Source organism: Astyanax mexicanus, chromosome 4 (genome assembly GCF_023375975.1).
Source record: "Astyanax mexicanus isolate ESR-SI-001 chromosome 4, AstMex3_surface, whole genome shotgun sequence".
Classification (NCBI taxonomy): domain Eukaryota; kingdom Metazoa; phylum Chordata; class Actinopteri; order Characiformes; family Acestrorhamphidae; genus Astyanax; species Astyanax mexicanus.
The window spans coordinates 27,481,661-27,495,094 of record NC_064411.1 but is presented as its reverse complement, the minus strand read 5'-3'; the positions used below and the strand labels follow the sequence as shown (position 1 = coordinate 27,495,094).

General features: G+C 37.1%; 1 protein-coding gene across 18 annotated transcripts in view; it reads left to right on the top strand.

Annotated features, from left to right (window-relative positions):
• The window catches only part of ptprsb (protein tyrosine phosphatase receptor type Sb), a 281,301-nt gene that overhangs the window by 175,753 nt on the left and 92,114 nt on the right, over positions 1 to 13,434 (top strand). For all 18 annotated transcript variants that reach the window (XM_049478946.1, XM_049478941.1, XM_049478945.1 and 15 more), the window contains 2 exons: positions 444 to 580; positions 2,213 to 2,357. In XM_049478946.1, coding sequence (XP_049334903.1) covers positions 444 to 580; positions 2,213 to 2,357 — 282 coding nt within the window. The remainder of the gene's footprint in view (positions 1 to 443; positions 581 to 2,212; positions 2,358 to 13,434) is intronic.

Genomic DNA, 13,434 nt, shown 5'->3' with positions numbered 1-13,434 from the left:
TGAAAACCTCTGGAATATAATCAAGAGTTAGATGGATGATCACAAGCCATCAAACCAAGCTGAACTGCTTGAATTTTTGCACCAGGAGTAAAGGCATAAACTTATCTAAAAGCAGTGTGCAAGACTGGTGGAGGAGAACATGATGCCAAGATGCATGAAAACTGTGATTTCAGCCAATTTTCTCATTTTCTGCAAATAAATGCTCTAAATGACAAAATGTTTATTTGGAATTTGGGAGAAATGTTGTCTGTAGTTTATAGAATAAAATAAAAATGTTCATTTTACTTAAACATAAACCTATAAATAGCAAAATCAGTTCAATCATGTTATTATATGGTTTTTACAAATGATGCTGTTATTTGAGCATTTTTTTTTTTTACTATGTCATGTTAATCTAACACTATTTCACATCATAAATGGTTCGTAACCTCTTTATTCTTCAGTGCCCGGGCAGCCAGGGAAATTCCGGACGGGCAAAGTGAGAGACACCGCTGTGGAGCTGCTCTGGGACCCTCCCTTCTCTAAAGAGCCCATCAAGAGCTATGAGCTTATCTACAAAGCAGCCAAGTACGGCACTCAGGTGAGACCCCTGATTGTTAGTGGTGGGGAAGCGTCTTCTGGAGCTGGGTGATAAGACGCAGGGTGAAAGCGGGGTATGATTCCCCCCTGATGTTTCATAAACAAGTTTAAATGCTTTTGTGGAGGTGGCGTATTCTGATGTAAGGAATGCAGACGGAATGCGTTTGTTGGGCTGATCTGTATTTTTGATGGCGTCTAGTCGTTGTAAACACTGGTTCCAGAACCTACTTTTGTTGGTGGAATCGTGGGGAATGGTTCAAAATTAGGTGCTATAAGAGAATTTGGTACCACTTTAAAATAAGACTACCTTTATAAAGGGTTTATAAATGGTTTACAGTCAGTTTATTGATGGTTACTAATTAGGTTGTAAATGCCTTAAAAAATATTAATAATCAGTTATAACACATACGTAATAAGGGCAACAATATAGATGGCTGTGGGTTCAATCTTTGGCAAACATCATTGTTGCCCTTTCTATGTATGTGTTATAACTGATTATTAATGATTTTTAAGGCCTTTACAACCTAATTAGTAACCATTAATAAACTAATTGTAAGCCATTTATAAACCCTTTATAAAGGTAGTCTTATTTTAAAGTTGTACTGAGAATTTTTATGGGATTCCAAAATCCAGTTGCAAGAAAAAGTATGTGAACCCTTTGGAATTACTTGGATTTCTGCATAAATTGGTCATTAAATGTGTTCTGCATCATATTTCACAGTTGGGATGAGATTTTGAATTTTTCCACCCATAGCGTTGTGTGTTCCTTCCAAACAGCTCAATTTTGATTTCATCTGCCCACAGTATATTTAGCCAGTACTGCTGTGGAACATCCAGGTGCTCTTTTTTTTGCAAACTTCAAATGTTCAGCAGTGTTTTTTTTATGGACAGCAGGGTAGCTTCCTCTGTGAACTCCATTCTTGTTTAATATTTTTCTTATTGTAGATTAGTCAACAAAAATGTTAGCATGTGACAGAGATTTCTGTATTCAGTCTACAGCTGACACTGTAGGATTCTTCCTCACCTCATTGATCATTCTGCGCTGTGCTCTTGCAGTCATCTTTACAGGACTTTACCATGCCTAGGGAGAGTAGCAGTAACAGTGCTGAACTTTCTCTATTTGTAGAGCGTCTGTCTTACAGTGGACACATGGACATCAAGCTTTTAGAGATACTTTTGTAACCCTTTTCCAGCTTCATGCAAGTCTCATACAATTCTTGAGCTAGAGCTCTTTTTTTGTGCGAGGCATGATTCACATCAAGCAATGCTTCTTAAGAACAGCAACCTCAAAACTAGTGTGTGTTTTTTTATGGGGTTCACATACTTTTCCCCCCTCACTGTGAATGTTAACATGTTGTGTTCAATGAAACCATGCAAATATATCGTTTTTTTTTTATGTGGTATTAGTTTAAGCAGACTGTGTTTGTCTATTGTTGTGACTTAGATAAAGATCAGAACACATTTCCAAGAAATCCAAGTAATCCCAAAGGGTTTACATATTTTTCTTGCAACTGTAGCTGTAAAGTACTTTGTAACCTTGCACTTAAGATCATTTTTGAAATTAGAATACTTTCCCAAACCCTTTCATATCTAACATATCTACTATTAATAACTCTATCTTTCACACTAACAGGAGAAGAAGAGCTTCGAGCCCAGGTCCTCATACATGGTGGAAGGTCTGCGAGCGAACACCGAGTACACGTTCTCTCTGGCGGCCATTTCCACCAAGGGCATGGGAGCCTTCACCAACGAGATCGCCCAGCGCACCGCCCAAGCCAGTATGTCCTACCAGCACTTCTGTATTGTGTTGAACTAATCCACTGGAACGGTTCCAGAACCCTAATACACCCACCTACTTCTCCTCGTCTTCCATTCATTCCAGTCATCCCAGTCTCTACCATCCCTTAATAACCACTGCTTCAGCGGCATCATCGATACGTCTTAAATAAAACAACACCACTGCTGGTGCTGGTTTTAATGGAACAGATGGATGTAGAGGTGGGCTGGTGAGGGGTATCTGAACTGTGATATGGATTTTTTTTTACCCTTGATTCCAGAGGGAAGCTTGTCTCTCTTTCTCTCTCTCAGCTTGATCACAGTGTAAATGTGTGTGTGTGGAGTGTGTTAAAGTGGAACAGGGAAAGATATTGGTTGCATGCCTCACTTGTGCACACACTTTCACCCAATAACACTCCAGAAAATGGCTGCCAGCATCACACTGGTTATTCCTTTCTTCATTTCTATCTATTCAATCATCTAACCATCCCATACCCATCCGTCCTTTGATCCATACTAGTGTTGGATCATATATAGCAAATTCTGCCCTTTGTGCTCAGCTTGAATACTGTATATCTTGTATATCTGTTACAACAATAGGCCAATTTAGATTTGTTTGATGTGACTTTGTTCACCTTTAAAAATGACAAAGAATTTATAAGAGACAGAATTTTTAGGAGACAGATTCTAGACCACTTATACAAATATGTCTCAATTTAAGGTCTTAATATCAAAGAATTTAGATATTTGACATACTTTTTAAAGTCTAAATCAAATAAAATAGTCCAAATTAAATAGAAAACCTGGGTGTCTGTTATTATTTGTTAGTGATTTATCACTTCTTTAAAAAAAAATTAAAGAACCGTATTAGCCACAGTGCTAACAGCTGGACTGGTGATACGTATAAGGAAATTATTATTTGTTTTTCTGAGCTGGATTACTTACTGATAGCTGATAACAGATCGATGACATGACACTGCACTATAAAACATCAATCCGATAAAAAAAAAAAAGAAAGAAAATTGAAAAATGTACAGAAAGTTTCATTACCTGAAATTTTTCTGTTTTTCTGCAATTAATCCGTATATAAAAACTGATATTTTTCTGTAAATTAAATGATAAATACCATGTAAAAGCAGAAGATCACATAGGTCGAAAAACTGAAAAAAATATATTAATGTTCATTGTATTTTACAATCAGGCTCATTGTTTAAAATGTGGAATTTATTCGTTAATATATAGAAAAAATTACATCTTTAAAAACAGAACCCCACAAAATGAGGAAATTATATTAAAACAGAACACATATTATGTCATCGGGCAACGTATATAAAATTCTGTTCAAAAACAGAAATGAATCTGTATAAAAACGTAAATGTTTCTGTAAATTAACTGATAAATACTGTGTAAAAACAAAAATATCATATAGGTTGAAAATCTTACTAAAAAATCTTAAAAATGTTACTAAAATGAACAAATATAAATGTTCAGTGTATTTTACAATCAGGCTCATTGTTTAAAATATAGAATTTAAATTAAAAGTTGAACATGTGTTATGTCATTGGGCAAATCCATATATAAATATATAATCCTGCCTAAAAACAGAAAACCACATAGATTGGAAAATCCCCTAAAAATCTGACAGATTTTCAAATATTTCATTACTTTTTGGACTAAAAATATCCAAGCATTACTGACACATAATAGTGCATCTCAAAATATTAGAATATCATTGAAAAGTTACTTAATTGCACGATGCTAACAGATGAAGAGCATGTTAGTCATAATACTAACTGTTTTTCCCAGCTGGATTACTCACTGTTAGTTTATGACAGGATGATGGCACTGGTTATAAAGAGTATGTCTTGGGGTTTTTTATATGATATGTACTGTTTATTATGTCTGTATTTACTCTGTTCCCTTAAAGGGTCAATCTGAGTGAAATTGATATTGAACATTGAATATTGAAAATGTATTTTTAAAAACATAATTTCACTCTCATCCATCACCATGTCCATCACCTTAATCCTTCACTTAATCCATGCATTGTTTCAATATTAACATATATACAGTGTGATGTGTGATGCCTGCATTGTGTGTTTATGACTTTTTCATCACAATTGATCCAGCACTGCAAAATATAACCACGGAAATATATATATAAAAGCTGCCACCAACAGACTGGATGCTGTTTGTGTTTGTTTACTTTTCATCTCTACCTTATTTTCCCCGTATTTATTTTTTTTACCCCTCCTCCTCCTCCTCTTCCTCCCCTGCTTTTCCCCTCCTTTAAGCCCTAGAACCAACAGCACACAGGAACGTTCACTCAACAGCTCGAAATCACATGATTGTTTATTTCGATTAAGTTTTTTTATGAAGGGTTCTGTTTATAGAATGCTATCACATACCTACACATATTCCACCAGTATGAATCTGTATGATGTTCCACTGCTCGATATGCTGATTGTGCTAACCTGTTGAGTTTTAATACCAGTTAGAATGGACTGGTAGAAGTGGGTGTGGTTAATGGTAAGGCCAGATTAATGGTAAGTGAGGATCAGTCTGGCCTCTGGAGGTCTCCAGTGAAGGACCCTTATGGACTGCTATGGAAGCTTAAGCACTGGTCTTGGCATGGTGGTCTCACCGCTCACAGTAAGATCCTTCCCTTTATTTCTGGTTACGTTCGCGGCAAGACGTGGAAAGAACAGCAAGCATAATTAATTAATTAATTAATTAATTCATTCATTCATTCATTAATTAAAAGTTTTGGCCTAAAACAAATTTTGAAAATACGTTCTGAAGAGAGAGGAACGAGCATGCTCTTTTTATATACAATTAATCCTTAGAAAAAAAACATGATATTTTTCTGTAAATTAACTGATAAATACTGTATAAAAGCAGAAGATCACATAGATCGAAAAAACTGACAAAAATATTGTTTAAAATGTGAAATTTATTTGTAAATATATAGAAAAATGTACAAATGTAAATATATAGAAAAAACAGAACACCACAAAATGAGAAAATCCTATTAAAAACAGAACATACACTATGTCATTGGGCAAAGGAATGTATATACATTTCTGCCCAAAAACAGAAATAAATCTGTATTAAAAAAACTGATATGTTTCTGTAAATTGACTGATAAATAATGTGTAAAAACAAAAAATCACATATGTTGAAAATCTCACTAAAAATCTGAACATATATAAAAAATAGAAAAAAAAAAACATGATATTATTCTGTAAATTAACTGATAAATACTGTGTAAAAACAGAAGATCACATAGTCAAATAAATTAACAAATATTAACCCTTTGAACCCTAGGCTGTTTTGGCATGTTTTTTTCAGGTTATTTTCAGGTCTTATAACACATATATGATATAGTTATATCAGACAGTCACATGCCCTGATCTCTTTTACTCCAGAAGCCATACATCTGTTCAAAAATATAATCAATTAAAATGTAATAGGAAGCAGAATTGTTATATTTTCCTGGAACTGATCATGTTTTGGTCAAAATTTTACCAAGCGCCTGTTTATTATTATTTTTTTTTACTTATTTTTGAATGTATAGACTTTAAATATATTCACACCTAATGTATCTTTTTTAAAATGGTTAGATTAGAGTGTTTATGAGTTGAAATCATAAGAATATTGATGATAGTTCATTACATGGTTTATTAATTATTACTTTGATAAAATACATGGAGAAACAGCATCAGACGGAGTTATTTCTCTTGATAATCAATAATACTCGATACTAAAAATCTGATACTCAGAGAAGCCTATGCCTTTCAGTATTTTAATCAGGACACAAAAATATTAACTTTTTAGTCTAAAAAAATAAATGTAAAATGTTTAGTGCAAAATAACTACTTAGTAAAAATGTGCAAGTAAAATAAAAACTATATAAAGTAGTGCGCACACCATACCTAGCTTTAGTTTGAGTAAAGCAGGTAGTTTCACTCTTTTTCTGTGGACACTTTTGAGTCTTTATTTACTGATATTATTTGGTTTGAAACATCATATAAATATGTTTGAAGCACTAAAGGTAAATAATATTGTTTGAGGAAGGAGATCTTACTTTTTTAGGTGTTTTTCTCAATGAGTTTCTTGTAGATTTAGCTTTACCGTGCTGGGATGTCATCGCTCAAAAAATACAACAGATAAGGAAACCTCAGTGATTCACTATTATTCAGAAATAGAGAAAAAATGGAACACTGGGGAACCTTCCCAGAAGCATCCTACTGAAATTACTCCAAAAGGGCATGGACAACTCATCCAGGAGGTCACATAAGAACCCAGAACAACAATTAAAACGAACTGCAGGTCTCACTTACAGCCTCAAGGAAGGTCTGTGTTAATGATTCAATAATAAGAAAGAGACTGTTTTTTATTATGTTATAAAAATATTGGCATGTGAGAAGTAAACAAATAAAAATAATAAATAAAATTGTTGTTCAGTCCCTTTAACCACCACTCAAAAGAAATCAAAATCAGTCAATTGGCAGGTTTAATTATGGTTTAATAAAGGCATTATATAGATCATATTGAATGAATTTTACACAGTTTCACACAGTGATAGATTGTTCAACTTCACAGTTTCAGGCGCTAATAGACTGCAGCTGTACATGTCAATACGCATCAACTTAGCCTGGTGAGGATGGATCCAGTGTCATGATCTCCTAGACTCCGGGTTCACACCAGCCTGATGTGCTAATTGAACACATGTGACGACACCAGAATACCAAATATACTGTATTTACAGCTGCGCTGATTCTTTCCACAGTCAGGGCCTGAACTACAACTCCCAGCATGCTTTGGGATGCATGTGTTATGTGGAGGAAGTGCATGTGTTGGTCTTTTATTTACCTTTTAAAAAGCCATTTAAATGCCTGATTAAAAAGCCAAATACTGTTGTTTTGCTGTTTTCCTCGAGTTTTGAGTGCTCGGTGCTGACTCAGCTCTTGATTGGCCCGGACACAAGGGTGGGGGGGGCAGGGCTGGTGACGTCATGGGCCCTGCATTGATTAATATCACATTATATAGTGCCGAACAAAAAATATTTTTTTTTCAATATTGTGCTGCCCTATTTTAAAATTAAGTAATTATACAATATTTTGGCATAATCTCAGTAATTGTAATTAACCTCAGTCTGGCCCGTTGTGTTTATTTGTATGTATTTTTTTTTTTGCATTTTTGCATTTGACCTGCCCTTGGTGGGGCATATTTACATGAATGATTTTTTATTTTGATTTGATTTTTTTACAAAAATCAGTGTTTTGTATTTCTGATTATGTATGAATTTGTTTTTTTTTTTACATTCGAGTAACAATATAGGAGTATAGTTTAGTATAGTATAGTGGCAGTATAGTAATAAAACCAGTATAGTAATAACCAATAGCAGAATAAGCTCTTTGGGACTGGCAAAGAAGATTTGGCAATTTGTTTTCATGGGCGCAACCTCAGCACATTCTCTGCTCTACTGCTCTTCCCACAAATGCATGTTCTTGTGTAACAGCATTTAAAAGAGGAATTAATAGGCTTTCCAATGATATAGGATTTATTGATTGCCAAGAATTGTGGCTCAGTGGTTACAGTAGCTGGAAATTGAAAAAAGTTGTGGATTCAATGTCCAGATTTGGCAAACTGTGGCCGCTGTTGGGCCCTAGGGCAACTGACCCCATCTTTTTTTAGCTGGTATAAGCAACAGTTGTTGGGTTGATGGTGGCTCTGTGGTTAAAGTATTGGGTTTTTGATGACAGGGTCATGGGTTCAATACCCAATTCAAAATGATTTCACTAGAACTGTCACGCCGCCGCTGCTCCTTCTGTTCTATAGGTGTTGCGTCTCATAGCGCTGCTGGTCTTTGCTGCATATTCTGGCTGTTAAGATGCTGCTTTGAAATTAGCACCACTTTAGCGGCTGTTAAATTGTTGTTTTTGTTCATTTCTTTGTTTTTTTGTTATTCCTTTGTTTGGTTTTGTCGCCCAGAAGCAGTTTATTTACTTTGGGATATTTGCTTATTTTTTGGTAATATTACTTCATTCCTTTTTTTACTGCTGTATTGACTATTTCATTTTTATCTTTTGGAATTCATTAGACTATATATTTTTTTAGCGTTTTGAGTTTAGTTTTAGTTTAGGTTATTTTCCAATTTCATATCTGTTTTTATGTTATTATTAAATGTTGTTATTAGCTTATTATCTTCTAGCATTTCTTCTATTTAAATGCTAAAACGCACCTTTTAACTATAATTCTGAGAGGTACATGCTATACTTCACCATTTCTGCCCCCAAAACTGTCCATTATCTTGCTTGGAAAAAGTGCCAAATCTGCGCACCAATTAATCCACGTTAAGCTTGACTCGGACTCGTGCCCAAAGACTTGTGAACATCTCTCGTGAAAATAAGATTGTCTGTAAAATATCACCCAAATCAAGGCGTAAGGCATAATAACTATTGATAAAGACCTTGCTAAGGACAGAAATGCACCTCGTCACCATTTTTTCCCAGTAATATGAGCAGAGAACAAGATCCAGATAGAGCCAGATAGGTGAAAACAAGGTGGCAGTCAGCTCCTGGCACTGTTTCCTATCAGACCTCATCGTATCACGTTGAAGAGCCTGGAAAAGGGACGTGTTGTTAGTTGATGTTGTTGCTTGGTCATGGTCTGTCTGTTTTTTCTGCCTGTTTCACGCATGGTAAAGTGCAGGACATAAGCTCTGGAGCTTGAACGATGCATCTGTACTTCAATATACGTAAAAAATATATAAAGCAGGGCATGGAAAACCGCTCTGCCTCACCCTCGGGCGAATCCCGCTATCCTATCTGCCACCAGGCTTTGTTTGTTTCCAGATCTTGATCGCAGCCCTAAGCCACTGGCGTTTCACTCCAGCATCCCGGACTAGACGGAAAAACTGGTCATGATCCAGCCCTTCCTCTAAGCCTCTGAGGAGGACTACTCCAAAATAATAAGTCCCAACTCCGAGCCGCACAACACACCATGATTTATTCTCCTCCTCAGCCTAAAGGGAAATAACGTCTTGCAAAAACCTATATGTGACACGTCTAAAAATTAATATGAGAGCCAGATCTCTGCAGTACGCCTTAAACTAATATTCGTAGGGAGGTATAAGTGCGTCTCTCTTCTCATTTTCTCTTTTTTTCCCAAGTCTGCTTCTACAGAGGCCATACAGACACACAACAGCGGAGGAGGTTATTTTTAATGACTTTAGAAGAGCAGCAAAGTTAAGAGGCACTTCACTGATTTATGAAAATATCTAAATTAAATAATTATGAACAAACCGGGTCGACTAGAGTGGATTAGTATGTAATGATCTGGTTCTTGAAAGTTTGTTAAACCTTTAGAATTTTCTGTGTTTCTGCATAGATGGAAAGAGGAATTAACAGTGCCGCTGACTGGGCTTGGAGAGTCGGGCTAACAGCATTAGCAATGCGCTAGCTAGAATCAGGCTAGCGGAATTAGGAGCGCCTCTGATCAGGCAAGGAGAGTCAGGCTAGCAGCATTAGTGACACACTAACCATAAGCATTAACAACGTACAAGTTAGCTTCAGGCTAACTGAATTAGCAGCGACGCTGACTGGGCTTAGAGAGTTGGGATAGTTGGAATAGTGAAATGCTAGCAAACAGAATTATCAGCGCCGCTAAGCGGGGAGAGCTGGACTAGTAGCATTAGCGATACTCTGGCTAACACCTGGCTAGTGTAATTAGCAGCACTGTTGACCAGGCTTAGAGAATAGGGCTAAGAGCATTAGCAGCGCTGTTTACTGGACTCGGAGAGTTGGGCTAGCGGCATTAGCATCGTTGTTGAGCGGGCTTGGAGAGTTGGGCTAGCAGCATTAACAACACGCTAGCTAGCGGTAGGTTAGCAGAATTAGCAGCACTGTTGACCGGGCTTGGAGAGTCAGGCTAGTGACATTAGCAACATGCTAGCTTCAAGCACTAGCTAAAATGACCTAATGTTGTTGTCAATACTACACCATACAGTTAAAGTTAATTTAAACTAAAAGCAAGTGCCATTTACCACAAAGGTAATGTTTATAAATCCTTCATGCTGTTATTAGTATTTTAATGTTTGGAAAAGCCAGCTAGCTTAGCTACCTAGCTAGCATTAGCTAGGGTAGCTAAAGGTGGCTAAAACCTTATCTTTCCTTCGATATTAGTAGTGTACTCCTCTATGCAGTTGTTGGTAAAAGTGCTTTTGGTAATCAACATCCCTCTTCAGCCCATTTTTCTACATTGTTCATGGTTGTGGTTCACGCCATTGTTGAGTGTGGACTTACTTCTAGTTCCTTCCATCCAAGCAAACATTGGCAACATTGGCAGTCGTCAAAGATCTCAGCCAATCACTTTGGGTGGTTGGAAGTGCATGTGGTGTATTAGAACACTTTAAAAGGTTTTTGGACCCGGAGGTGGTTCACCTATTGGAGAGAAATTTGCACAGATATTTTCAATAATTGGTGGGCCTCCTCTGTTGTACTTTGCGAAAAATATATATTTTTTAATTGGTCCTTAATTTGGTACCAACACAATTATACCTTTGTTGTACCTTTCTGCCAATGGATATTTTAAACTCAACCACCACCCAACGTTGACAATACTGTATTCATACACAACCCAGCCTGGCTTTTTTTTTTCACACCAGTTATTAGAGAAAGGTCCATCCTATTACGACTAAAAGGCCACTGGCAGCTTTTGCAGGGCAATAATGGTGTGTTAAACCCGACCCAAGCCTGACAGATATTTATTAAGAAATGATGTCTGAACTCCAGACCAACTGCCAAACCTGAGGAGAATAGTCGAGTCCCGTTGGGTTTGGCCACGTATTATCGCAAGCTCTGGCAATAATAGGCAGTATAATAGGATTATAAAATGGAAATGTCATTGCCTGTGAATAGGACCCTTACCTCCCGTTTAAAGAAGTCATAATTATCTATTAGTCCTCCAAAAGTGTCCGCGAGGAGTTCAGGATGTAGTGACCTTTTGTGGGCGAGTTTAATTTTCAGAGACAGATCCTGACGTCCGGTCTTCGCCCCATAAATCATCTACTCTCGCGGTCCCCTAGGTGATCTTGGACCGTTTTCGTTCTCCCTTTTCAGCATATGCTAGGGGCTCTGACTGTTTTAAGAAACTGTCAGAAGCTGATCTCAGGTCAGAACAAGAGGTTGAACTCAATTGACATTGGCCTCTGCCCACAGAGTGTTGACCTGTAATGGTGCCAGCAGGACGTCCACACTGTCCACATTCCCCGCCCCCTCCTTCTCTCTTCAGCTTTTGGAAAATGCAAGCCAAGCCCAATTAGCCCGTGCAAGTTCCTTTGCCACTGCTCGGAGATAACCGCTTTTGAAAGCAATTACACATTGTCATTATTTCATTTTACTTGTCATCTCTGATAAAGATAATTGAATTATTTTGCAGTGCTTTAATTATTGTGTTACATGGCTGTGCATGCTGGCTGTGGCGCGACGGCGGCTGGGCGCGTGTGTAATTGAGCTCGGGTGGTTCATAGGAAGAGCGTTATCACTTATATTGATTATTAGGACGGCTCGGCGCGGATTCCATTATTTTTAATAACTCCCGCGCCCCTTGTTCTTAGCCCGTCAGCTCGGTGTTTGGCCGCGCGGCTTTCACACAATTAGGCTCAATCACGGGGACCAAAGATCCAAATGAACCATGCTGCCGTCCACACTAATGCCATCTATTACTGTCATTTCATGTGGCATGGCTGCAGTAGGGTCCTTTTGAAACGTTGATGCTTTAATCGTTGGGGAGAGAGTGCAAAATTGGTGTGTGGTGTGTGTGTGTGGACTCAATAACAGTAAAATAAATCACTAGCTTTAAACAACGGAGCGTACTGTTGTACTGTCTAGAGGCTTGGCATAAATACCAAGCATGCTTTGGAGGCCTGTTTAGCATGGAGTGCGTCACTGGCTTTGCTGTAGAGATACTTGTACTGTATGTGGAGTGGAGAGGTTTAACTGGAGACTAATGGGTTCTGAGAATCAGATTGCTTTTAAAAACAAGGATGTAATGCCATGTCAGGGACAGTTCCATAGAAAAATCACTGATGCCTTTTTCTAAGTATCCTTTTAATAAAGGGACTATAGGGCCCAATATGCCCAATATGTATGAATAGATGTGTAAAATCTAATACTAATGGCTTATTCTATTTAATGAACACTTCTGATTTCCTGAGGAAAGTGTCGGTAGAGGGTTTCTGGACCAATTTGAAAAATCTATCCAATACTTTTGAAAAACACTGCTTTTAATGGAAAATCTGTGGGACCATGCAATATCTGTCCATTACTGTCCATTGAAACAACACTACTGCTTTATTCAAAGAACCATTAAATGGAATGCTGCTGGGCTGATGGTCAATATCTGTCCAGTTGCACAGAAGAACCACAACTGATTTTCTGTGGAACATTTAAATGGAAAGTTCATTGGATTAATGCCCAATATTTCAAATCTGTACAGTTCCTTTAAAACAGTACTGGTTTCTTAAGGATTTTTTTAAGGTTTTAAGTGGACTGATGCCCACTATATGTCTAATACCACAGTAAAATCCTTACTGGTTTCTGAAGAAAATTCTCTATGGAAATGTTGTGTGGACTGTTGCCTAATACCCAATGTCCAATGTCATAGTAAACCCACTGGTTCTTAAAGAACCTTTCAAAGGAAAGATTGTGGAATCATTGGCAAAATCTGTCCAATTCCACAGAAGAACTACAACTGTTTTCTTAAATAACCTTTCAATGGGCATTTTGTAAACAGATGGCCAGTATCTTTATAATGCCTTAGAAAAACTTCTGTTGGTTTTGTATGTTGGCGAACCTTTCAAAGGACGATTTCTGGAATGATTATCAATACCTGTCTAATTCTAATGAAGAACCACTACTGTTTCCTCAGGAAAGTGTCAGTAGAAGGTTTCTGTACTAATGGTCATAATCTATCCAATACTTTAGACAAGCTCTACCTGTTTCTTAAGGAAACAGTTTAATGGAAAATTTGTTTAATGGAAAATTTGTGGTACGATACCCACTATATGTCCAT